We start from the raw sequence: 22,907 nt of genomic DNA on the forward strand, positions 1-22,907 counted from the left end.
TTTTTAGACATGTTATATTTGAAATGTCTAAGAAAAAAATTAAGCTGAGATGTCAAGCAGACAGGGGTTATATAGATCTTAAACTAAAAACAAAGGGAAGAGGCCGGAAATAAAAATTCTTAAGTCATCAATACATAGCTGGAATTTAAGGCTTTGGGCAGAAAGAGAACGATAAGAGAGCAGAACCTAGGACCAAACCCAGACATTTACTTTTACTTCATTGAATATCTCTCGCTATGATCATTGATTACTTTGATTTCACCGGGCTTCAGTCCTCATTCAACTTGACCATTTAGCAAAATCCAACCCTACTGATGATTTCACCTCTTTTCCAAGACTCGTATTTCTCCATGCAGTTATTAAATGCTGAGAATTCCTCAGTGCTCCATCTTAGGTCCCCCTCTTTTCTAGCACTATACTCTCTTTAGGCAATTTTTATCCACATCCACAGCTTTGATTATCATCAACGTGGCAGACGATATATATACATTTATCTATATGTCCAGCCCAGAAGTCTCCTCTGAGCCCCAACCCTATATAACCAACTACCTACCTACTTGACATCCTCTCTTAAAAAAAAAAAAAAAAAAAAAAATTGTTTTAGAAAGAGAGAGACGAAGGGAGGGGAGGGGAAGAGAAACATTTGTTCTTCCATTTATTTATGCATTCATTGGTTGTTTCTTGTATATGCCCTGACCAGAAATTGAACCAGCAACCTTGGTGCATCAGAACGATGCTTTAACTGAGCTAAATGGCCAGGGTCTTGACATCCTTTCTTAAATATTTCTTCCAGTTTGATCTCTTCAGATACTGTCACCCAAAAAAGGGCATTTACACAGAACCAAATTTTTGAAAGAATTACCACAAAACCACTACAGGCCAACTCTCCAAAAACACAGGAATTTGTCACCAGTGATCATTTCCTTTCCTAGATCATGAACTAGAACAGGTAAACTTAACAACCTGCTCTGATGTCCAGAGACGGGAAGCAACCAAAATACACGACAAAAATACAATTCATACCTCTAAGCGAGAGGTGGTAAGGAGAAAAGAAGATGAAGAACTGTCACAACGAGTGAAAAAGAAGATGAAGAACTGTCACAACGAGTGAAAAAGTATCCCGTTCAAGTCCTGATGGATGTGCGGCAACCTAAGTTTCCCTTAGAGACAGCAAACCTCGTTAAGTGGCGAGTGGCTGACGGCGACAGCCCCCAGCGACATGCGGCAAGTTGGGGTGGCCGAGAGAGCGAGTGACAGTAAAGACTAGGTCAAAGAAAGAAAGCCTAGGAGAAGACCCAAGTGGAGCACCGGTGAGGCCAGGGGAGCGTCGAGGGGATGTGGGCTGGTCGAACAGCAGCGGGGCGAACTCCAGAAGAGGGAACGCCAAGTGGGCGGACCGCACGGGTCAGGGGGGAGGGGGCCCGAAGAAAACGGCTCCGTTGGGAAGCTCGCCGGGCCCGTCTTACCTGTGTCTGCGAGTCAGGAGCTCCGACAGGCCTGCAGGCAGCACGAAGTCCGCGTGAAGAGGGACGAGACGAAGGTAAGGAAGGAAGAAACGCCGAACCCAGAGAAGAGGAACAGCTCACTCCCCCGAGTCAAGGAGAGCCGCTGATGGCGGGAACTGTGACCACACGCAAACACGCAACGCACGCACGCACACTCGACGCGACCGGACGAGACGCGTGCACGCAGGCCTACAAACTCCACCCTCCCACGCCCTCGCTCCGCCCCAGCACCACGAGAGGTCTCGCGGAGGCAGTCCCGCCCCATCCTGACGGTAGTACGCATGCGCATTTTCCACTTCACTCACTTTCGACTTCCCACCGTTTTCCTCTTGCTCAGTCCAGTGAGGCATGCGCATTACTTGTACTCCCAAGACTACTTGGCTTTTCCCGCCCTTCACTGGCCTCCGGAGGGAGCTTGGAGTTCATGCTCCTCTCTGGGAATACCTGCCGGGGTTTGCAGGGACTAGTGGGTAGCGGATATCCTTTCAGTCTTGAATATTAAGAGGCAAAGTAAATACTTCGGGACTAACTCCTCTGAAGAGCTAGGAGGAGGGAAGAGGTTGTGTGGGAGGGATCAGGGGTCAAAGGTCATAGGGCTGCGAAGGGGCGGAGCGTGCCGAAGGCGGATGGCGGCTGCGGCGGCTCATCATCTTCGGTGGCACAGGCGCTGAAGTAGAGACTTGGGTCTGGAGCGTCCGGCGACGGAAGTAGAGCGGCGGCCGCTCCCAACATGCACAGTCTGGCGACGGCTGCGGTAAGAAGCTGGGCTGCCCGGCCTGAGCCAAGAACCCCTTTTCACCCCTGCATTTCGGCCTCCTTTCCTGGCTCCCTGTGTTGAGCCCGGAGTGCGGCTCTGTCTGTCTTCGACCCACAAGGCCCGGGGCCCCCTCCTCGCCGCGCCTGGCCGTGGTGCAGCCAGCTCCCACCTTCCTCGGCGGCCGGCTCTCGTGGCCTCTCGCGCGGCGTTTTGCGTTCTTTTCCGGCCCCGGGGCCTGGTCCGGCGTGCGGAGCGCCTGTCTCGCGATCGGGACAAGCCATTCATTGACTCATTGCGCCGACCAACAGTTTTTGGGTGCCAGTTGCGCGTTGGGCGTCGGCGAGGATGAGGCGAATCCCCTGAGCAATCTTGACAGGGCTCAGCGCTCTTGGAACTCACTGCCTAGGCACATCGCAGCGGGAAGGAAGTGGCTTCTCGCTCAAACCACATGCTTTACAGATGGCAAATATGAGACCCGGGGAAGTGAATTATTATGGCAGTTATGTCTGACTTCGGAAGGTTGTCTGCGCTTAAAACCTTTTTCCACGCATCTCATTTTATCAGCGTGGTCTTTAACAAAAACGGATCACGTAATTCGCCAGACTGAAGTAATCCTATGGCTTTCCATTACATTTAGTTAAAATCCAGACTCCTTACCTTGACAAGGCCCGCCCTGCCCTGGTCCTCGCCCACGTTTACAGTCTCGTTTTCTGTCACTTGCCCCGTAGGCTCCAGTTACACTGGCCACCGCTTCTAGTGCGCTTTTCCTCTCCAAGGTGCAGTTTCTGGTCTCTATTCCTGGAATGCTCATCCTACTCCCGCCCCTCCCGCACACACCCCCTTTGGGCATCACTGGCCCCTCTTCCCTCGGGTCTCTGCCTCAGTCTCCCTAGAGTTGGCCTTCCCTTACCATCCTTTTTAAAGTAGTTCCATAACCTCCAGCTTTTCTCTGTTAAAAGTACCGGTCACAGCATTGAGTCCAGTTCATTCACTTTGTTGTCGGTATCTCGCTTGAGGACAGAGGCAGGTACTGTGTAGGACCTGTTTATATGTTTACCCCTGTTCCTGGCACAGACACTTTGCTGAATGACGGGTATAGTTGAAGGAGGTGGCACTTAGCTAAAATGGGAAAACCGGGTCATACGTGTTGAGCACACTCTTCTACACGTTCATCCCGCTTTTTCCGTTTCACCAAGGTGAAGTGAGTCAGGAGAGAGTAACGCTGAAATTACATTATTAGGCAAAATGACATAAGGACCAAATAGAGAACCAGAAAGTTGCCTTGACTTGAAATATAAAAAGTGAGCTGAATGTAATTAGGCTGTAGAAAACTGTCATTTCCAAAGCCAGTGGCATCTCTGCCTCCTGTCACCATGTTTCTAAGGGTTTGTAACAATTCCAAGTGGAGAGGGACCTTATATATCTTTCAGCTGGTGTTTGCAGTTTCCCAGCTTTCTTTTTTTTTTTTCCCCTTCTCCCAAATTACGTGTATAATTAGGAAGAAGCAAGTCAATCCGAGGTTGCTGCTGGTAGGGGAGGGGCAGGTTAAACAAGGGATTCTTCTAAGGTTGGCTTGTCTCTTTATCTCTTAATATCTGTGCCTCTTTTCCCTGTGCCTCCTCAAACTCTATACCTATTCAGTTCCTTTTATTTTCACTTGCTCTGTAATGCATCTTTTGAATAACCATTATAGCTGTGGTTTACTTGTAAGTACCGAATTCATGTTTCTTCAGTTACATTTTTACATTACATTTATTTAAAATTTGAACTTTTAGATACACTTTACCTGTTACGCTGTTTGGACCACACGAAAGCTCCGACCAGTTCCTTTGCACCATTCATTCACTAGAATACCTGGTTAGCGAGGACACTGAAGGATAGGAACGTTGAGTGGCTTCTTTCCCAATCCTTCGTGCCTTCCCTTAAACTAAACTGCCTGTATTATTATTCCGAACTAACAGCAGTAACATTTTAATTTTAGTCTGAGATTTTTATATATTCCCTATCTCTATTGTCTAGGTCATTGGAAATAATTTTTTAGAAAGTCATCTTTAGCTCAGACCTTCTCTCTCAGCCAGGTGAGAAGCAGCATTAGCAAAGCAGTTAAGAGTATGGACTCTGTTGCCAGACCACCTGGATTCTAATCCTGGCTTGCCACCTAAGTTTTAAATAACTTTTCTGCTCTTCAGTTTCCTCATCTTTAAAATGGGGGTGGTGATGATACCTATTTAGGACACTGCCTAACAGAGTAAGCACTATATGTGTTAGCTCCCATCTTTACCTTAAGAGATAATTGTATTTATCCCATAACAAATAAATACTCAGTGGGTTTAAACTTAACACCTGCTATTAAATTGGGGGCAAAATTCAATAGAGATGATGAAAATACCTGCCCCAGATATTTCCTGGTATCAAACTGCCCTCACTGCCTGCCCATTGCTAGAATGGCTGTAGAGCCCACAGCTCCAAGCTAGTGAGGCCACATTACTGCCCACCTGACATCCTTAACTCTCTTAGAACCAAATTTTCATGGAGGATGCGGCTCCCACAGATAGTTTCAGAAGTTGGAGTATTGCTGGCAGGAGGTGGTCATGGCCTTAGAAACACAAAAGTAGACAGAAATTGACCTCCCAGAGTGCCAGCACCATTCAGGAGGCACCATCTTCTCACTGGAGTCAAGTCAGCTCTGGAAATAGAATATGTGGGGATGGGGGCAAGGGGTGTTCAGAGCCATTATATGCTGACTGGTCGCTACTAGTACAGCTTGTTGGTGTTCACTAGGGCACCCCAGGGCAGAATGGGGTATAGGGGTGCTGGGTACAAGTCACCAGCTGGCTCTAGTTGGGTGATGGAATTTACTGATGGTGGTATCTGGGTTACAGGACTTTGGGAGTTGACCAGAACAAACAATGGCTAGTCAGGATAGATCCTATCTTGCTGAAGCACTGTCTATGAGGCCCCTTTAGTTACTGGATTGTGGGTCATTCAAGAGACTGGGCAGGAAACCCAAAGCTAAAATTTTAGCCCTTGTTTTTATTGAGTTTTTAGGTGATATAATACTCTAAATAAGCATATCTTATCTTCTGTTGGGAATTACATTTCCAAAAATAATTTTTAAGTTGAGGGCCTGTCTATAGCAGCGTAGAAAGGACAAGTGCTTGGACAGTACTTCTTTTGCTGCAGGGAAGGAGAAAACAGTCCTGTTCTTTCTACCTCATGTTGTTGCTTTAGGAGCCTATGTTTCCTTGAGGAGCATCACTGATGAGAGTCCAAAAACAGCTTTTAACAGATTACTCTGAGGCAGTGATTTTCAACTGCTGTGCTGCAAGAATGTTTAAAATGTGATACCTGACTATTTTGTCAGGGGCAGAGACCTCTTTTTCCTTAATTATCAAATTAAAAAATGATAATAGCCAACACGACAATAGCCGTCAAGTGTGAGTGAATCAAAATTATACCCTTTTTTTGGTCAAATCGGCAAAAAATATATTTTTTGGTGTGCCGCAGAATTTTAGTTATTAGTTTATATGTGCTGTGAGACAAAAGGTTGAAAATCGCTGCTCTAAGGCGTCAAGCTGTGTGGTGTTTCAGTTCATTTAGCAGAACACCTTATGGTTCATTCTGTCAAGCAAGTGAAATGATAAACTTTAAGTAAACATTAAGCTAAAAGCTTATCATCATGTCTCCATTTATAGAAGATGGTTGTTCAATGTGGATAGAATAAAGGTGAATACACCTCAAAGTCCATCTTAGATTTCAGTCTATTCTTCAACAAAGACATTTGTCCTTTTTGTTCCTCTTCTTTCCACCTGTGCAATGGGCGTGTCAACATTCTGTCACATTAAGATGTAGTGGGAACATGTAAAAACTGAGAAGCTGTGTAATACAGTTCAAGAAAGCATTGAAATACGCACTTTCATACGTGAATTGAGGAGATTTATTCCTCTTAGCATGGTAACCTCATCTGCAAGTGTAGAGTCCTTCTTTCTTCTACCCAACCTTTTCTTCCTCAAGGTTTGGGGAGAATTGAGAAATTATTGGACATGGGGATAGAAGATAGAAATCACCATGAATTTGGTAGGACTTTTGAGTTAGAAATAGCAATGGTAATTATTTTTCTAATCTACCATATTATTTTCCAGATAAAATAATTAAAGGGCCCTGGCTTGGGTGGCTCACTTGGTTGGAGCATTGTCTGTGGACTGAAAGGTCTCAGGCTTGATTCCTGGTTACGTCTCCCATCGGGGAGCATGCAAGAGGCAACCTATCAATACTTCTCTCTCCCTTTGATGTTTCTCTCCCTCTCTCTCTCTCCCTCCCTCCCTTCCCCCCTTTCTAAAATCAATAAGCATGTCCTCGGGTGAAAATTTTAAGAAAGAATAATTAAGGGACTAAATCAGGGTCATAAGGCTATTTGACAAGTGTGAAGAATTATAGAAATCATCAGTTTGGGGGTAATATTGTGATTCTTATTTTTTTTTTAAGATTTTATTTATTTATTTTTAGAGAGAGAAGAAGGGAGGGAGGAAGAGAGAAAGAAACATTGATGTTTGATTGCCTCTTGCAATCTCCCAACTGGGGACCTGACCCACAACCCAGGCATGTGCCCTGACTGGGAATCGAACCGGGAACCTTTCAGTTCACAGGTCAACACTCAATTCACTGAGCTACACCAGCTGGGGAAATATTGTGATTCTTGAGCACAATAAGGAAAGTATATTCTGTAAATCTGTTTATATAGTTCCTACACAAGTAACTAATGAATGGTTCACAAAGGAGAGAATCATTAAGAATGGGGAGCTTTTCCAAATTGCATAGGTTTTTTGCTCCATGGAAGAGGATGCTGGAATTACTAGGGAAGGACCAGCAATGGGTGGGGAAGGTATAACTTTTTTCTTTCAAAAACTATTATAGGCACATGGTTAAAAAAAAAGTCTATACTATGCTAAAGATTTTATTGTATATAATGAAAAGTGAGCCTCCCGTATGGATTCCAAACTTAGAGGTAACTACCATTAACAATTTCTTGTGTCCTTCTAAAAATGTTACATGTAAATATATAGGAATATATGTGTATATTAATGGAAGCATATATGCTGTTCTACACCCTCGTTTTTTACTTTTTATTATCAGCACATATCGAGGTATCTTTTTTAAAAGGCTACATAGTATTTTATATAAAGATGTATCCATACATATTTAACCAGTTCCTTAATGATAGCTATTTATTATTTCAAGTTGTCTGCTTTTAAAACAGTGCAACAGTAGATATCCCGATATGTTTTCAATACAGCCCAAGTATACCTTATAGTTTTCATGTTTAAATTCCTAAACATGAAATTATTAAAGGGTAAAGGGTGTGTGCATTTTAGATTTTGATAAGTACAATTAGTTTATATTAAGTGTATATAATAAGAAGAGCTCCCCTGGTATTTATGAAAAGTATATTTCCTCTGAAGCACTACTGCAGAGTAAGACATGGTTTGACTCTGATGAAACTTACTTGTTTACTTTTTTGTTTTCACTGAAGCCTGTGCCTACTGCACTGGCTCAAGTGGATAGAGAAAAGATCTATCAGTGGATCAATGAGCTGTCCAGTCCTGAGACAAGGGAAAATGCTTTGCTGGAGCTAAGTAAGAAGCGAGAATCTGTTCCTGACCTGGCACCCATGCTGTGGCATTCGTTCGGTACTATTGCAGCACTTTTACAGGTGGGTATATACCCATAAGCTGTAGTTCAGTTCTGTTTATCACACTTGTAACTCTGCCTTTGCCCAAATAATTTTTTTTTTTAAGTTATAGATGCTATTTTCTTTTTTTTTAAATTTGTTTATTTTATTTTATTTTTTAGAGAGAGGGAAAGGAGAAAGAGAGGGAGAGAAACATCACTGTGTGGTTGCCTCTCACTTGCACCCCCAACTGGGGACCTGACATGCAACCTAGTAATGTGCCCTGACTGGGAATCGAACCAGCGACACTTGGCTCGCAGGTCGACGCTCAATCCACTGAGCCACAGCAGCCAGGGCTGCCCAAATGATTTTGAAGGCATTGGTAGGATGAGTCACTATAGTTGGCACTTATAAGACTCTTTTAGAAAAGCCTAAGGTGCTTACTAAAATGTAGATTGTTAGATCCTACTCAAGAGATTTAGTTTATTAGTCTGAGATTAAAATTTGTATTTAAACAAAAAATGTTTTTCTTTTATTGATTCTAGAGAGAGGGGAAGGAAGGGAGAAGGAGAGGGAGAGAAACATTGATGTGAGAGAGAAGCAGTGATCAGTTGCCTCTTGCATGCTTCCCGACTGGTGACCTAACTCACTACCAGGCATGTGCCGTGACCGGCAATTAAACTGGTGACCTTTTGGTTTGCAGGATGACATCCAACTAAATGAGCAACACCAGCCAGGGCAAAATCCTTATTTTTATCAGATATATCCCCTGCTCTCAGATGATTCTGATGCAGGTGGTCTAAGGACTACACTTTGAGAAACAGCCTTAGGAGTACTATAAGATAGTTCTACATGACATTGGCAAGAAGGTAAAAAATAAGGTGTAAGGACTGCAAGGTATATGCTGAGAAAAGAAAATGTTAAAGGTAGAACAGTTGTAGGATTAAACGTGGGTTCATTTGTGCATTGAAGAATAAATAACTGAAAGTTGTTTCTGAATAGAATGGTCATATGTGGGGAATAAATTGATAATGGTATAGTCTAGGGGATGATCATCCTTTAATGTATTGTCCAAAATACCTAATATTTAGATTAATTTTTTAGATCTGTTAAGTCAGTTCACATTCTATTCCTACTGCATATAGCCAAGAATCTAATCTTTGTTACTGGAATATTTTCTATGTAAAAGTTTTACAATTAAAATTAACGAAATTGTATTTAACATATTACCACCTTCTTATAGAGAGTATATTCAGTGTATATACCTATGGTCTTATCTTCCTCTTTGCAGCTGCTACCCAACCAAACTCAAACTCCTTTATGAGTCACTGTGGTTGATTTACTAATACTTTTCGGCCAGCTACTTCATCACTACAACTTAAAGCAGGGTGTTGACCAAAAAAGTGGATTTTAAATGTAAGATATTTTAAATGTAAAACATTTTAAATGTTTTTCACTCATAAGTGAAAGCCTGAACAGATGCAGGATATAAGGAAAGCGTCAGTGACCACAGTTGCCCCCATAGAAATCTTCGTAGAGACATGTAGAAATGTCACAGATAGTCTCAGTTGAGTATATTTCTGCTGAAAGGATAGGAACATATTTCTATTCAGTTCTTAAAGGATATGTGGAATGAAGAGGGTGTTTCTTTTTTACGTCTTTAATATCATGAGTATTAATTTTATAATAAGTTATTTTTTGTTTATTTGGTGCTGGTTTCCTTTTTTTTTTTTTTAGGAAATTGTAAATATTTATCCATCTATCAACCCACCCACCTTGACAGCACACCAATCTAACAGAGTTTGCAATGCTCTAGCATTACTGCAATGTGTGGCATCACACCCAGAAACCAGGTAAATGCTTTGAATGAGTTCGTTAGGGGAAGTTTGTACTGAATGTGGTTTTTAACTTCTGAATGTTGTCAGGAGGGGCATGCATTGGGTGTGTGTGGGGGTGTGGATCTTCAGGATCCAAATTTACTTTTTGCTCTTTTCCTGAAGAATTTCTGGTCTCTAGTTCACTAAATTTAAGTATACTAACAGTATACTATTATTTAACATGTTCTTTTTTTTAATAAACTTTTTAGCTTCTTTTTTTTTTTTTTGATGCACCATTCCTGGAAGAACTGCAATACCAGGTTGATTCATGGAGTGTGGGCGGAGCAAGCTCCCATTCCATCTCCTAGTTCCAAAAATCCATTTAATGTATTATCCTCAGATAGAGGATGTATCAGATATTAAACTGATAAGAACAATTACTACACTTGATCTTAGCTACAAGGCTGAGAAGCAATAACCTCTTTATTGTGGTAAAATATACATAACATAAATTTTACCATTTTAACCATTTTCAAGTGTATAGTTCAGTACTATTAAATACCTTTATAGTGGTCAATCATCACCATCATCCATCTTCATAACTCTTCATCTTTTAAAGCTAAAACTGTACCCATTAAAGAATAACTTCATTCCCCCAGCACCTGACAATACCATTCTACTTTCTGTCTCTATGATTTTAAACACTCTGAGCACTTAACATATGTGGAATCACACATTATTTGTCTTTCTGTGATTGGCTTATTTCACTTAGCGTAACGTCCTTAAAGGCCATCCATATTGTAGTATATATCGGAATTCCCTTTTTAAGGTTGAATAATATTCTGTTGTCTCATATACTTTTACCCATTCATAGCAATGAATTTTAAAACAATGGTATTCAGCCCTGGCTGCTGTGGCTCAGTGGATTGAGCATCGGCCTGTGAGCCAAGAGCCAAGTGTTGCTGGTTCGATTCCCAGTCAGGGCACATTACTAGGTTGCACGTCAGGTTCCCAGTTGGGGGCGCGAGTGAGAGGCAACCACACAGTGATGTTTCTCTCCCTCTCTTTCTCCTTTCCCCTCTCTCTAATAAAATAAAATAAATAAATAAATTGTATAAAAATATGGTATTCACATTATCAGGAAGGGTCAGGCACGTAGCTACTTCTTCCTCCTGAATGCATGGTAGGCATCACTATGCCATGTGTGAGGCAGCGCATGGCATTTAATAAATATTTGAACCCAGCACATTTTTTCCACTGAACCCGGGTTTAGCATCAGAATCTTTTTTTATAACAGGATTCTAGGCAACGTCTGTAAAAGATGAGAATTGGTATGCAAGTTGAAAGGAAAATCCTGTTTGGGAACCCACTTTGTGACCTTTATGGCCTTAAGATACTTAGTAGTCATCTTATTAAAGTCTTTCCTCCCTTTGTCAAGTTACCTTATAAAATCTGAGTGCTAGGATGGCATTGACTTTCCAGAGCTTTAGAGAAGTTACTAAAAAATTATTTTTAAGCACTTAAGAAAAATATAAGAGTACTTTGAGTATTCAAAATTTAAGGTGTTAATTCTCCTACAGGGTTTAACTATAAATAATATAAAGTAATAGATTGATTCCATATTCGTTGCCTGACATCAATTGCAGATTAAAATGTTTTTAGAATATTTACTGTCTGAAGTTCTGTAACAAGAGTATGCATTTAAGCATAGCAGATAAACCTATAATGGCTGCTTTGTTTTGGTTTATAAGGTTTTGTTTGACTATACCTGTAAATATTGTTATCCAGCCATAACTTAGGTGAGAGAAGAATCTAGAAGAATCTCTTGGACGCTTGATTGCATTTCGTGATTGATTTAATTTTAATATGCTGTTGGATATTTTTAGTTTTTAAGATACTTGGTACTGACAAGAGGGAAAATCATGTATTCTCTTAACCATTGGCCTAGAAGAGGGTTTTTTAATCTTGACACATTGATGTTTTGAACTGAGTAAGTCTTTGTGGTGGGAGGAACAGGGTCGCAGGGGGCTGTCCTGTGCATTGTAGGATGTTTAGCACCATTCCTGGCCTTTGTCTACTGGATGCCAATAGCACCACCTCAGTTATGACAGTGAAAAATATCTCCAGAATCATCCCGGGTGAGAACCATGGCCTAGACTTTCCTAAAGATTCTTTCTGATAACAGTCTCCTAAGGATTCTTTGGTCAGTCAGTGTTATGGACCTTACAGAATTAACCATCTGGAAATTTGAATGTTTAGAATCCTTAGAAATTAATTCTAACCGCTGAATGATTATTTTTTTCTTCCAGGTCAGCATTTCTTGCAGCACACATCCCACTTTTTCTGTACCCCTTTTTGCACACTGTCAGCAAAACACGTCCCTTTGAATATCTTCGGCTAACCAGTCTTGGAGTTATTGGTGAGTAATTAGGATTGTTTTGCAAGCCTGAAGTCCTAACTTGTAATAGTGGTCTTAAGTGTGTTTTTTTCTTTTAAAGATTTTTTTTATTTCTTAGAGAGAGGGAAAAGGAGGGTGAAAAGGAGGGAGAGAAACACAAATGTGCAAGAGAAACATTGATCAGTTGTCTCTCACAAGCCCCAACCAGGGACCTGGCCCACAACGCAGGCATGTGCCCTGACAGGGAATCAAACTAAAGGCTTTTTTGTTCACTGGAGAGCAGTCAGTCCACTGAGCCACACCTGCCAGAGCTTAACCTGCGTGTTTTGTGTGGCATTTTGTAACTGTTGTTCACCACTTGTTTTTGTCTTTGAGATCGAGTCTGTTCTTACTAATAAATGAGTATCAGGAATATGATGGCTCTTACCAGTACCATTCTGAGTGTTGCTAATAAGTCCCAACATTTGGGATTAAATGCAGCATATGTGTACAAACATTTACTGGAATTGTAGGGAGAGAAATGAACAACTTCAGTCAACAAATAAAAAGTATAATTTATAGGAATAAGAATTTGAGTTTCTTGTTTTGTCTTTCCCACTTCTAAACTGTCCCTTAACTTTGAAGGTTTACCTACTGTTTCACCTAGTTAAATTTTTGCATGCTCAAGTTAATGTTTTCCATATACATTTATTATGGGAAATGTGTCTAAAATACGTTTTACTCAAGAAAATAATACATCAGCTACTTTAGATCTCAGCCTCCTGGGTAAAGAACTATTGGATTTGTGAAATGTAAATACACTCAAGAAGGTTTCTTTCCTAATTACACTTCCTGTTTTGAGTGCCTTCTCATAGTTTTTGCTTATGTATTGACCAAACAATGAGAGTGTTGTTCGTACAAACTTCATTTTGTTAGGGTATTATTTTTATGTTCAACCTGTGTTCACATCACTATGGTTATAAACCATGAATCAAGAAGTACAATTTAAAAGTTTGGTATTTCTAAGACATATTTCTGAGATATTTTATTCTATTTTTAAGGAGTAACTATTACTTCGTATACTTCAAAAGAATGTTACTATTTTTTTATATCTCCTCCCAAGTGGTACTCTAATCAGAAACTTTTTTTCCAAAACATTTTTTTCTGTCTTTTAAGCTATACAAATTTTTAATGTATGATTTAAAATAACATGATTCTACCCCCCAAAAAAATTTATATCCTTAATTCTGATTTAAATCATCCTATTTCTGCTTGATTTTTGGCCATTGAGGTTGGATGGTGCATTTATGAGATGATAGGATAAAGTTAACAGTGGAGGGGTGAATAAAAATACTTGGGCATTGTTAAGCCAATTTTTCACCCTTGTGTATATTTTCTGAAACTCGGTTTCTTTCTCCAAGTCAGTTGAGAGAACAAGCAGAAGGTAAATATTTGGGCCTAGACTTTTTGCTTAAAGAAAACACCTGAAACTGAATAAGAATTAAAACACAGCATATCAAAATTTGTACAATTCAGCTAAAGCAGGGCTTAGAGGGAAAAATGTAGCATTAAATACTTATACTAGAAATGAAGAGAGGTCTTTAAGCAAATTTCTTAAGTTTTCACTTTAAGAAAAAGGAGCAAATTAAGCCAAAGCAAACAGAAGGAAGGAAATAATCAAGAATAGACACCAGTGAAAATGAGAACAGAAAAACAATAGATAAAATCAGTGACACCAAAGACGGATTTTTTAAAAAATTGAAATATAATTGACATATAATATTGTATTAGTTTTAGGTGTACAGTATGATATGATGTATGTATATATTGCAAATTGATCATCACAATTAGTTAATGCCCATCACCATAATTTTTTTGTTAATATTTTTTTCTTGCAATGAGAACTTTTAGTGGCTATTCTCTTTAACAACTTTCAAATATACAATGCAATACTGTAACAGTCACCGTGCTGTACAGTACATCCCCAGGACTTACTTATCTAATAACTGGAAATTTGTACCTTTTGAACATCTTTACCCCTTTCATCTACCTCTAATTTTTTATTGAAAAAAATTCAGTGAAATTAATAAATCTCTAACTAGATAGAGTGAGAAAAAAAGAGAAGACAAATTATAAATAGGAATAAAAGAGGGTATGTTATAAAAGGCTCTACAGACATTAAAGGGATAAGGGAATGCTGCTGAACTTTATACCCATAAATTAGACAACTTGGATGAAATGGAGATATTCTTTGAAAGATTCAGCCTGCCAAATCATACTCAAGCAATATAGAGAAACTGAATAGTCTTACATCTATTAAATTGTTTTTGTAGTTAAAAACCTTCCAACGTAGGAAACTCCAGGCCCAGATGGTTTCACTAGTGAATTCTATCAAAAATTTAAAGAAGAAATAATACCAATTCTACAAAACTTTTTTGGAACACAGAGAGGAGGCTTCTTAACTCTTGGTAAGGCCAGCATTACTATGATAATAAAATCAGAAAAAGACATAAGAAAAGAAAGCTGTAGGCTGGTGTCCCTTATGAACATAGATGCAGAAATTCTCAACAAAATGCTAACATCAAATCTAACAGTATATAGAAAGAGTCATGATCAAGTAAGGTTTGTCTTAGTAATGCATGCTGGTTCACTTTTCAAAAATCAGTCAAAATGATTGACCATATCAACAGACTAATAAAGAAAAATTATGGTAGTTTCTATAGGGTTTTTTTTAAGCCTTTGGTAGAAATCAGCACCCATTTCTGATAAAAACTCCAGCAAAGTAAGAATAGAGGGGAACTTTCTCAATATAATAAAGTATAAAAAATAAAAACAAAAAGCTACTGTTAACACATTGCATACTGGGGTATTTAAATGCTTTCTAGAAATGACGAGAATTCTCGCCACCTGTATGCAGTGTGTTAAGACCATAGTTAATGCGAGAAACTGATTGTTACTCTCAAAGATTGAGAATAAGGCAAGGATGTTTATTCTTAACCAGTCCTGTTCAATATCATCTTGGGTAATCTAGCTGGTGCAGTAAGGAAGGAGAGAAAAGTAAAGGGCTGGCAAATTAGAAAAAAATAAGACTTTTCACAGATAACATGATTAACTATTACATATAAAAATCTTGAAGAACCACCCAAAAAAGCTACTAGAACTTGAAACCTACCATTTATAATAGCACCAAAACACATGGAAAGACTTGAGTGTAAATCTTACAAAATCTGTGCAAGTTCTATAGCTAAAAACTACAAAACCATGAAGTAAATGAAAGAAGGCCTGAGTAAATGCAGAGATATACCATGTTCATTGATTGATCTATTAGTGATTAAATATTGCTTAGATGTCAATTCTTATCAAATTGATCTACAGATTTAGAGTAATCCCCAAAAAAATCCAACAGGATATTAGAATATCCAAACTTTCATTTTTCTAAGGGACAAAATTGGAATTGTACACTACTTGATTTCCAGACCTACTGGAAAACTGTAGTAGTCAAGACAGTGTGGTATTGGATAGACTTGTAGATCCATGAAACAGAATGAAGAGTCCAGAAATAAACCCACACAAATATAGTTAATTGATTTTTGACAAAGGTGCAAAGGCAATTTAATGGAGAAAGGATAGTTTTGTCAGTACGGTTGGAACAATGGGATATCCATATATAAAACAATGGCCCACAATCCATACTGTATACTCTATACAAAAAACGAACTCAAAATGGATTTTAGACCTACATGTGAAATCCAAATGAAATAATAATTTGACTTCTAACGTAGGCCATGTTAGTAAATTGTAGTTATGTGCTATTTGCTATGGGGTTTAGAGATGTAGCACTTATAGATAAGCAGTTCTGGGTAAAACAAATGATATTCCTTACTCTCTTCTAAAGTGATTGATTTTAGTTATTATAGGTCCAATTAACCAAGGTCTTTCATATAAAGACTAGTGATGCATTGAGCAGCTTAGGCAACAGTCATTTGTTTCATGGGCTTCTGCTTCCCTGTATACAGAATGGAGAAAACACCAGTGAACCGTGAGGTCACCTGATCAATGGTGTCAGTTTAGAGACCAACAGAGTAATAGAATTGGAATGACCCCTGGCCGGGTGGCTCCGTTGGAGCATTGCCCCAATCCACTGAAAAAGGTTGTGGGTTCGAATTCCGTTTGGAGGGCATACAGAATGCCAGTTGATGTTTCTCTCTCCCTTTTTCCCTCCCTTCCTTTCTCTCTAAAATCAGTAAACTTATAGAATTAAAAAATATTAAAAGATAAAATCAGTAAACTTATAGAATTAAAAAATATTAAAAGAAATAAGAATTGGGATAAATTTTAGAGATCATTTGTTCCAACTATTATTTCATAGATAAAGAAACAGGCCTGCAAAGTGAAAGTAACTTGATCAAACTTAAGTCAACTCTTGTGGAACCAGGATTAGAATCCGCGTGTTTGTGTGTTTCTTGTTTGGATATATCCACAGTGTTTGTACTCTTTGAGGAAAGAGGGGCAATTAATAATTAGGAAGCAGTCTTTATGTGCATTGTGAAGTAGGATTCAGACTGACACTATTTCTTTGCTACCAGGGAATATGCTTTAATACTGATGTAGAATTCTTTTGTCTTCTCTAAAATAAATGGAGAATAGATGGTGATATTATCATATGATTTTCTACCAAGAGAGATAGAAAAATAATTTAGATGGCTAAACTGCTGCTAACTCTAAGATGGACCAAACTTGGTTCCTGATCTTTTAATGCTGACTGATAACAGTCAACATGTGCATTTTGTCCTTTTTTTTAAAACATGGGTATGATTCTGATTCTCTGACATAGAAACCACAGTCCATGTGCTGTACTAGCTGGATGAACAATATAAAGTTAATTTTAATTGGGAACTCTAACGCTAAAATATTTTTGTCCATATTTTCTTTAGGGGCTCTGGTGAAAACAGATGAGCAGGAAGTAATCAACTTTTTATTGACAACAGAAATTATCCCTTTGTGTTTGCGCATTATGGAATCTGGAAGCGAACTTTCTAAAACAGTATGTGCTTTTAACTTAATTAGACTGTACATTGTGTTGGCTTTTGAGCTACTTCTTTATGGTATATGGGATAATTATTTTTGGAAAGCTGTTTGTCAGTATCCATTATAAACATAAGCCTATTCCATGACCCAGCAATCCCAACCTTAGGAATATACCCAAGAGAAATGAGCTCTCATGTGCATCAACATATGTTCAAAAATGTTTATAGCAGTTTTATTCATAAAGAATCAATTATAGTATAGTCACAAAGTAAATTATACAGTAATTAGAATGAACTCCTTATATATGCAACATAGATGATACTTATAGGCATTTTGTTGAGCAAAAGAAGCCACATGCATGTGGGTTCATACTGTATGATTCCATTTATGTGAAATTCAACAACAGGCAAAACCATCATTGGGGATAAGTCATAATACTGGTTACCTCTAAGGGAAGGCTAGTAACTGGGAAAAGGCACAGGGAATCTTCTGGGGTGCTGGAAATGTTCTATATTTTAATCTGATTGTGGTTCATAACTGTGTACGTAGGTAAAAATTTATCAAGATATACTTTAAGATTAGTGCACTATGTACACTTGACACTTTTTATTGTCTATGTTTTTATTAGTTTGCTATTGCTGCCATAACAAATTGCTACAAACTTGATGGCATAAAATAACTCAAATTTATTCTCTTACAGTCTGAAAACCAGAAATTGTAAATCAGTTCACAAAAGTCAGGGTGTCAGTAGGGCAACATTCTTTCTGGAGGCTCTAGGGGAGAGTCTCTTTCCTTGCCTTTTCCAGCTTCTAGAATTACGTTCCTTGACTCATGTCCCCCCTCCTCCATCTTCAAAGCCAGCAGTGCAGCATGTTCACATCTCTTTCTGTTTCTCTCACGTTCCCTTCTCTGTGGCCGAATCTCCCTCTGCCTCCCTCTTATGAGAACAGCTGTGATAACATTTAGGACATACCTGGATAATCCAGGATGATTCATCTCCCCCCAAGACCCTTAACTGAATCACGTCTGTAAGGTCCCTTTTGCCATATTGGGTAGCATTCACAGGGTGTGGTGATTAGGACCTGGATATCTTTGGGGGCCATTATTAGCCAACCACAATTTTATACCACAGTAAAATGGTAAAATCAAGTAATTCCTGCATCACTGTAATAACTGTTTCACTTGAATTAAACTATAGTAGTATTTTTTAAATTCCTTCTATGTAAGAGTTAACAAGCTTATGTTGAGGATATTCTTTACTATTGTTGGAACAATTTTTTAAGTATATTTTATTGATTATATTGTTAAAATAGTTCCAATTTTTTCCCTTTGCTCCCCTCTGCCCAGCACCACCCATCCCCCAGCAATCCTTCGCCCCCCCGCCCCCCGCCCCGTCCCTGCCCATGGGTCGTACATACAAGTTCTCTGGCTTCACCCTTTCATATATTCTTCCCCTTCTTTTTTTTTTAAATAATTAATTAATTAGTTATTTTAACTATAAAAATTAACAATCCCTCCCTCTTCGACTTAAGACCCTTTATAATCTTATAAAGGACAATGGGCAAAGGTCTTGAGCTCCTCTAGCTGCTTCAAGCTGGACATGGTCGTCGTCCTACCTACCCTTGGGTCCAGAAGTCCCTAATAAGAGTGGGGGTGTGGAGGGGAGGGTGGCCTTCCCACAGGGGAAGGATCATGCAGACACCAGGTCAGTTGGCTGTCCCTGGACAATGGCGTGCTTGGTTTAACAGGCTGGCATCCTTGTTGTATTCGGTCACATTGTGATGTAGCAGCCTTTTCTGTCTCCGTGGTTATAAGACTTCTTTGCAGCTAGTGTTCAGTTGGTTATTCCAGATCATTTCTCCAAAATTAAGTTGTAAATCCAGAATGGTGGGAGGAGGTTAGTGTAGCTTCCACTTACTCCTCTGCCATCTTGGATCCCTCTGTTGGAACAATTTTTGAAAGGATGCTTAAAAATCTTATTTCGTAAAGGTTAAGCTAGTTTTGGATCTCAACTCTGCAACTTAATATCTTTGTCAGTTGGGACATTAACCTGGCAAGTTATTGATTATCAGTTATACCTGACACATGGTAGGCATTCAATAACTGAGAAAGTCTCTACTTTTTAAAGATTCTGATAATTACCCAGAACTTACTCTTTTATATAAAATGAGAATGATGATGAATTGTACCTACCTCATAGGTTTATTGTGAAAATAAGGTAAGGCATGTTTTATGCCTTTAGGAAAAATTCTGGCAGATAGTAAGTGTTCAATATGGTAATAATTATTTTTTTGTACTATGCATATCTTGTCAAGTAAGATGTATATAATGCAAGGGTCTCTGCTTAATTTTATGATTCATGGTTATTTCTGGGAGATGACTAGACAATTGGAAGACAAGTCTGAATAATGTTTTGGACTCCTTAATCTTGTTTTACTCCAGGTTGCCACATTCATCCTCCAGAAGATCCTCTTAGATGACACCGGTTTGGCTTATATATGTCAGACATATGAGCGTTTCTCCCACGTTGCTATGATCTTGGTGAGTTCTTTTATCAATCTTCTTTGCAATTACTTTTGACCACACGGTTTAGTCCCTTTGCAATTACTGAGCAATTTCAGTCTTCTAACTGGAAATAACAAATCTGGACCCTTATATAATCATTCTTGCCATTATCTGATCTCTGATGTCAACTAGGATTATTTTGTGTTTTCTGTTTTTTTTCCCTACCCCACTCCATTTTGGGGGGGGTAACAGGGTAAGATGGTCCTACAGCTATCCAAAGAGCCTTCTGCTCGTCTGCTGAAGCATGTAGTGAGATGTTACCTTCGACTCTCAGATAATCCCAGGTAAACATTTACAGGATTTATAAGACCTTGGTGTAACACTCTGGTAAATGGTTGCTTCATCTCATGACATAGCTTTTCTATCTTTAGGACAGGGAAATATATAACTATACTTAGTTTGCCTGAGACAGAACTTGATTAATTCCTTTTAAAATCTGAAGTGCTGAATTTTAAAAATCCATCATAATTTTATTTCCTCACTATAACTCTATACCCTACTCTGAAATTCCAGAGAGTTCAGATAGTTCCCAGGGAACTTTAGGATATATTATTCCTGTGACTTGAGCTTTCTGTTGCTACTCTAAGTGGTCAGAAAGAGAATACTTTCAAAGATCTCTTAAGAAAGGAACAGAGCCCAGGGAGTTCTTGATGTAATTTCAATTCTCTCCTTGATTCCTGTAAAGTCCTTGAGCTAATTATTTTATCCCCCAACATTTATAATCTTTCTGCCAGAAATCATACATTGTAGGTATAATGCATTTTAGAAATGTTTGACCTTTTCTTTTGTAAATCCATAATTCATGCTGAAAGCCACTTGCTCAGATTCTGTTAAACCGCATAATGGGGTGATTTCTGTGTTCCGAGGGATAGGAATAACTTGATTTAATGTGAACTCCTGCCACTGAGGTTATTCAAGTCCTAGCTATTTCTTTGACCATTTTGTCCTGTTCTTCAGTGGTTCCTATTTTCACCAAAGTTTGAAATACGTTTATTTGAATTCTACTTGTACAGAGTCGTAACTTTGCTTAAAACCGCCTTATAAGGGGGTGGGCAAAAGTGGGTTTACAGTTGTAAGTACGTGAAAGTTTATTCTTGTATTATTTATTTGTATCATTTTTTTTATTTCATACCCTTACTTACGATTTATCTTTTAGTTAATGACGATTGGTAAATTACCCTACATTTGCCCACCCCGGTAGTTAACAGTTACCTTTTTGAGGTTTTCAGAGTTGACTTCCTGCTGGTCATTTTCTAAAGAAAATGAAACATGCAAAAGTTCATCTGATAATTTTGCTACCATAGTTTTGTTTTTACTGCTCTTCTCCTATTAAGGGTTTTAACTATAAAACTGAAGCAGTTTTTAGAAAAATACAAATTTATATTTGTTTAGAATTAAAGTATTTAGCATACAATGAGTCAGGTCATATTCCCTGTTAATTTCCTGATTTTGGAAATGTTTCATTTACTCTAACCCATATATTTCTGATATGAGTATATTGTCAATATTTATTGTAATAAACCAGAAAGCAGGATGAATTGAAGTAAACTGTTGTACTATTTTATTCAGTTTTCTTTGTCATGAAATTCTATATTGGGTCATCATTATGAAAATATGTGCAGGCTACAAATCCTGGAGCTCTCCGGACCTATGCCTCATATAAGCTTAAAAAAATTTTAATGGCTTCTTAAAGTAACTTGACATAGTTTCCCAGGATTCTGTATATATATGTCTAAAAAAGGGCTCTTCCCTGTCCCCCAAATGTGGGTTTATTTGTTGGTCTCCCTGGTTGGTTTGTTTGTTTCTGATGTAGGGCACGTGAAGCACTCAGGCAGTGCCTCCCTGACCAGCTGAAGGACACAACCTTTGCCCAGGTGCTAAAAGATGACACCACCACGAAACGCTGGCTTGCACAACTGGTGAAGAACCTGCAAGAGGGCCAGGTCACTGATCCCCGGGGAATCCCCCTGCCCCCTCAATGATCTTCCCCTGTCCCCTCCCACTACTCGCACAAGTTGGGGAAGGGAGGGGGAACCTTCGAGGAAAACAGCTCAGGTTTTATTGCCGACTGGGAATAGACAACCTCAATGCTGAACTGCACTGGAAAGAAGGGGCATGGTACCCCCAGCTGAGGTGTATGAGCTGCCATCTCAGGCTGCCTTGAGGACCTGGGCTCCCTCTGCTACTCCCAGGAAATGGGATCCTGACACAGCAGTCTGCCACCACAGCCCCAGGAGGGTGTCAACACCAGCAAATGCTGTATTTGCAGCATGCCCAAGATGACTCTTCTCCCCCACCTCTACCTAGCCACTGGCAGGGAGAGGAGACAGTGGTGATAACAGCAGCATTCTAGGCATGGGGAACGCCTGGGACCAAGCCATGTGGCATTTTTTTAATTTTGCCTTCCTGGAAGACTCAAGATGTGTCCCTTCGTTCTCTCTCTCAGTATTTGTTTACTTTGGTGTTTTGTTTTTAATCTTAGAGAGAGATGTGTTTAGTGGACACAAGCTGTAATACTCAGCAAAATTTTGTCAATTGGCACTGTTTACAAGTCTGTTAGCTGCATAAGCTCAATAAAAAGTTGGTCTGGGCATTATATCCCCTCTAGCAGGCCAATAGCTGCATGAACTCTTGGGAGGAATGGGAGGCAGGGGAAAGGGATAATGCCAAAGGATACCAGGAACCCACCACCTATTTCCCGTCCCTTTCCCAGTCTTCTGCCCTCAGTTCTGGATGCCATGAGGACCCTTAACCTTGTTTTTGGCTTCAGCTGCTAGCTTTTCCAAATCTCAGTGCTTTCCCCTTCTCCATTCTCCTTCATTAAACTTAAAACAGACATCTTAATTCATCAGGCTGTCCTGGAAGGGTATTATATTGAGGGAGGAGAGACGGCGGTGGATCTCACCTTCTATTCAAGCCCTCAAAAATATTTTCTGGAAGACCTTGAAAAGGGAGGTGCCTGGGATTAAGATGATAGGCTACTTGACCCCATTTTTTTGTTTTAGTGTGAATTTCTGCAGCCTCTTCTGTCTTCATGATTCTACTTGAAGCAGTAGTAGCTGAATTGAGTTAATTTTATTCAGATTTAAGGTAGAGAGTTGAGTTCACTCAGTCTTTTTTTTTTTTTTTTTTGACACATTCCCTTTTTGTCTATGGGAATTATAGGGTTGCCACTAAAATATTTTTTCAC

The 22,907-nt window shown here is 39.3% G+C and overlaps 2 protein-coding genes and 1 non-coding gene across 3 annotated transcripts in view; 1 reads left to right on the forward strand and 2 right to left on the reverse strand.

Moving 5' to 3' along the window:
- USP37 (ubiquitin specific peptidase 37) overlaps nucleotides 1-1,652 on the reverse strand; it is a 68,378-nt gene extending 66,726 nt beyond the window's left edge. Inside the window, exon 1 of the mRNA XM_090283784.1 lies at nucleotides 1,467-1,652. The gene's annotated coding sequence lies outside the window, so the exon portion shown is untranslated. The remainder of the gene's footprint in view (nucleotides 1-1,466) is intronic.
- A 170-nt stretch (nucleotides 1,653-1,822) lies between these two features.
- Nucleotides 1,823-22,327, forward strand: CNOT9 (CCR4-NOT transcription complex subunit 9). Its single transcript, XM_090283864.1, has 8 exons — nucleotides 1,823-2,259; nucleotides 7,793-7,972; nucleotides 9,668-9,783; nucleotides 12,057-12,166; nucleotides 17,059-17,168; nucleotides 19,595-19,693; nucleotides 19,910-20,001; nucleotides 21,531-22,327. Exons 1-8 carry the CDS (start codon nucleotides 2,236-2,238, stop codon nucleotides 21,697-21,699), a joined length of 900 nt encoding a protein of 299 aa, XP_090139990.1. The 5' UTR covers nucleotides 1,823-2,235; the 3' UTR covers nucleotides 21,700-22,327.
- LOC150022656 (U2 spliceosomal RNA) lies at nucleotides 10,031-10,223 on the reverse strand. Its single transcript, XR_016513561.1, has one exon. It is a non-coding gene; the product is annotated as a U2 spliceosomal RNA (small nuclear RNA).
- Nucleotides 22,328-22,907: the final 580 nt, after the last annotated feature.

Source organism: Furipterus horrens, unplaced genomic scaffold (assembly GCF_987537825.1).
Source record: "Furipterus horrens unplaced genomic scaffold, mFurHor1.1.pri manual_scaffold_1, whole genome shotgun sequence".
Lineage (NCBI taxonomy): Eukaryota > Metazoa > Chordata > Mammalia > Chiroptera > Furipteridae > Furipterus > Furipterus horrens.

Excerpts from the sequence above, each read along its gene's own strand:
- CNOT9 (XM_090283864.1), top strand. The coding sequence starts at position 2,236 with ATGCACAGTCTGGCGACGGCTGCG. Across the intron at positions 7,973-9,667 it reads CTATTGCAGCACTTTTACAG|GAAATTGTAAATATTTATCC; the intron begins GTGGGTATATAC and ends TTTTTTTTTTAG. Across the intron at positions 12,167-17,058 it reads AACCAGTCTTGGAGTTATTG|GGGCTCTGGTGAAAACAGAT; the intron begins GTGAGTAATTAG and ends TATTTTCTTTAG.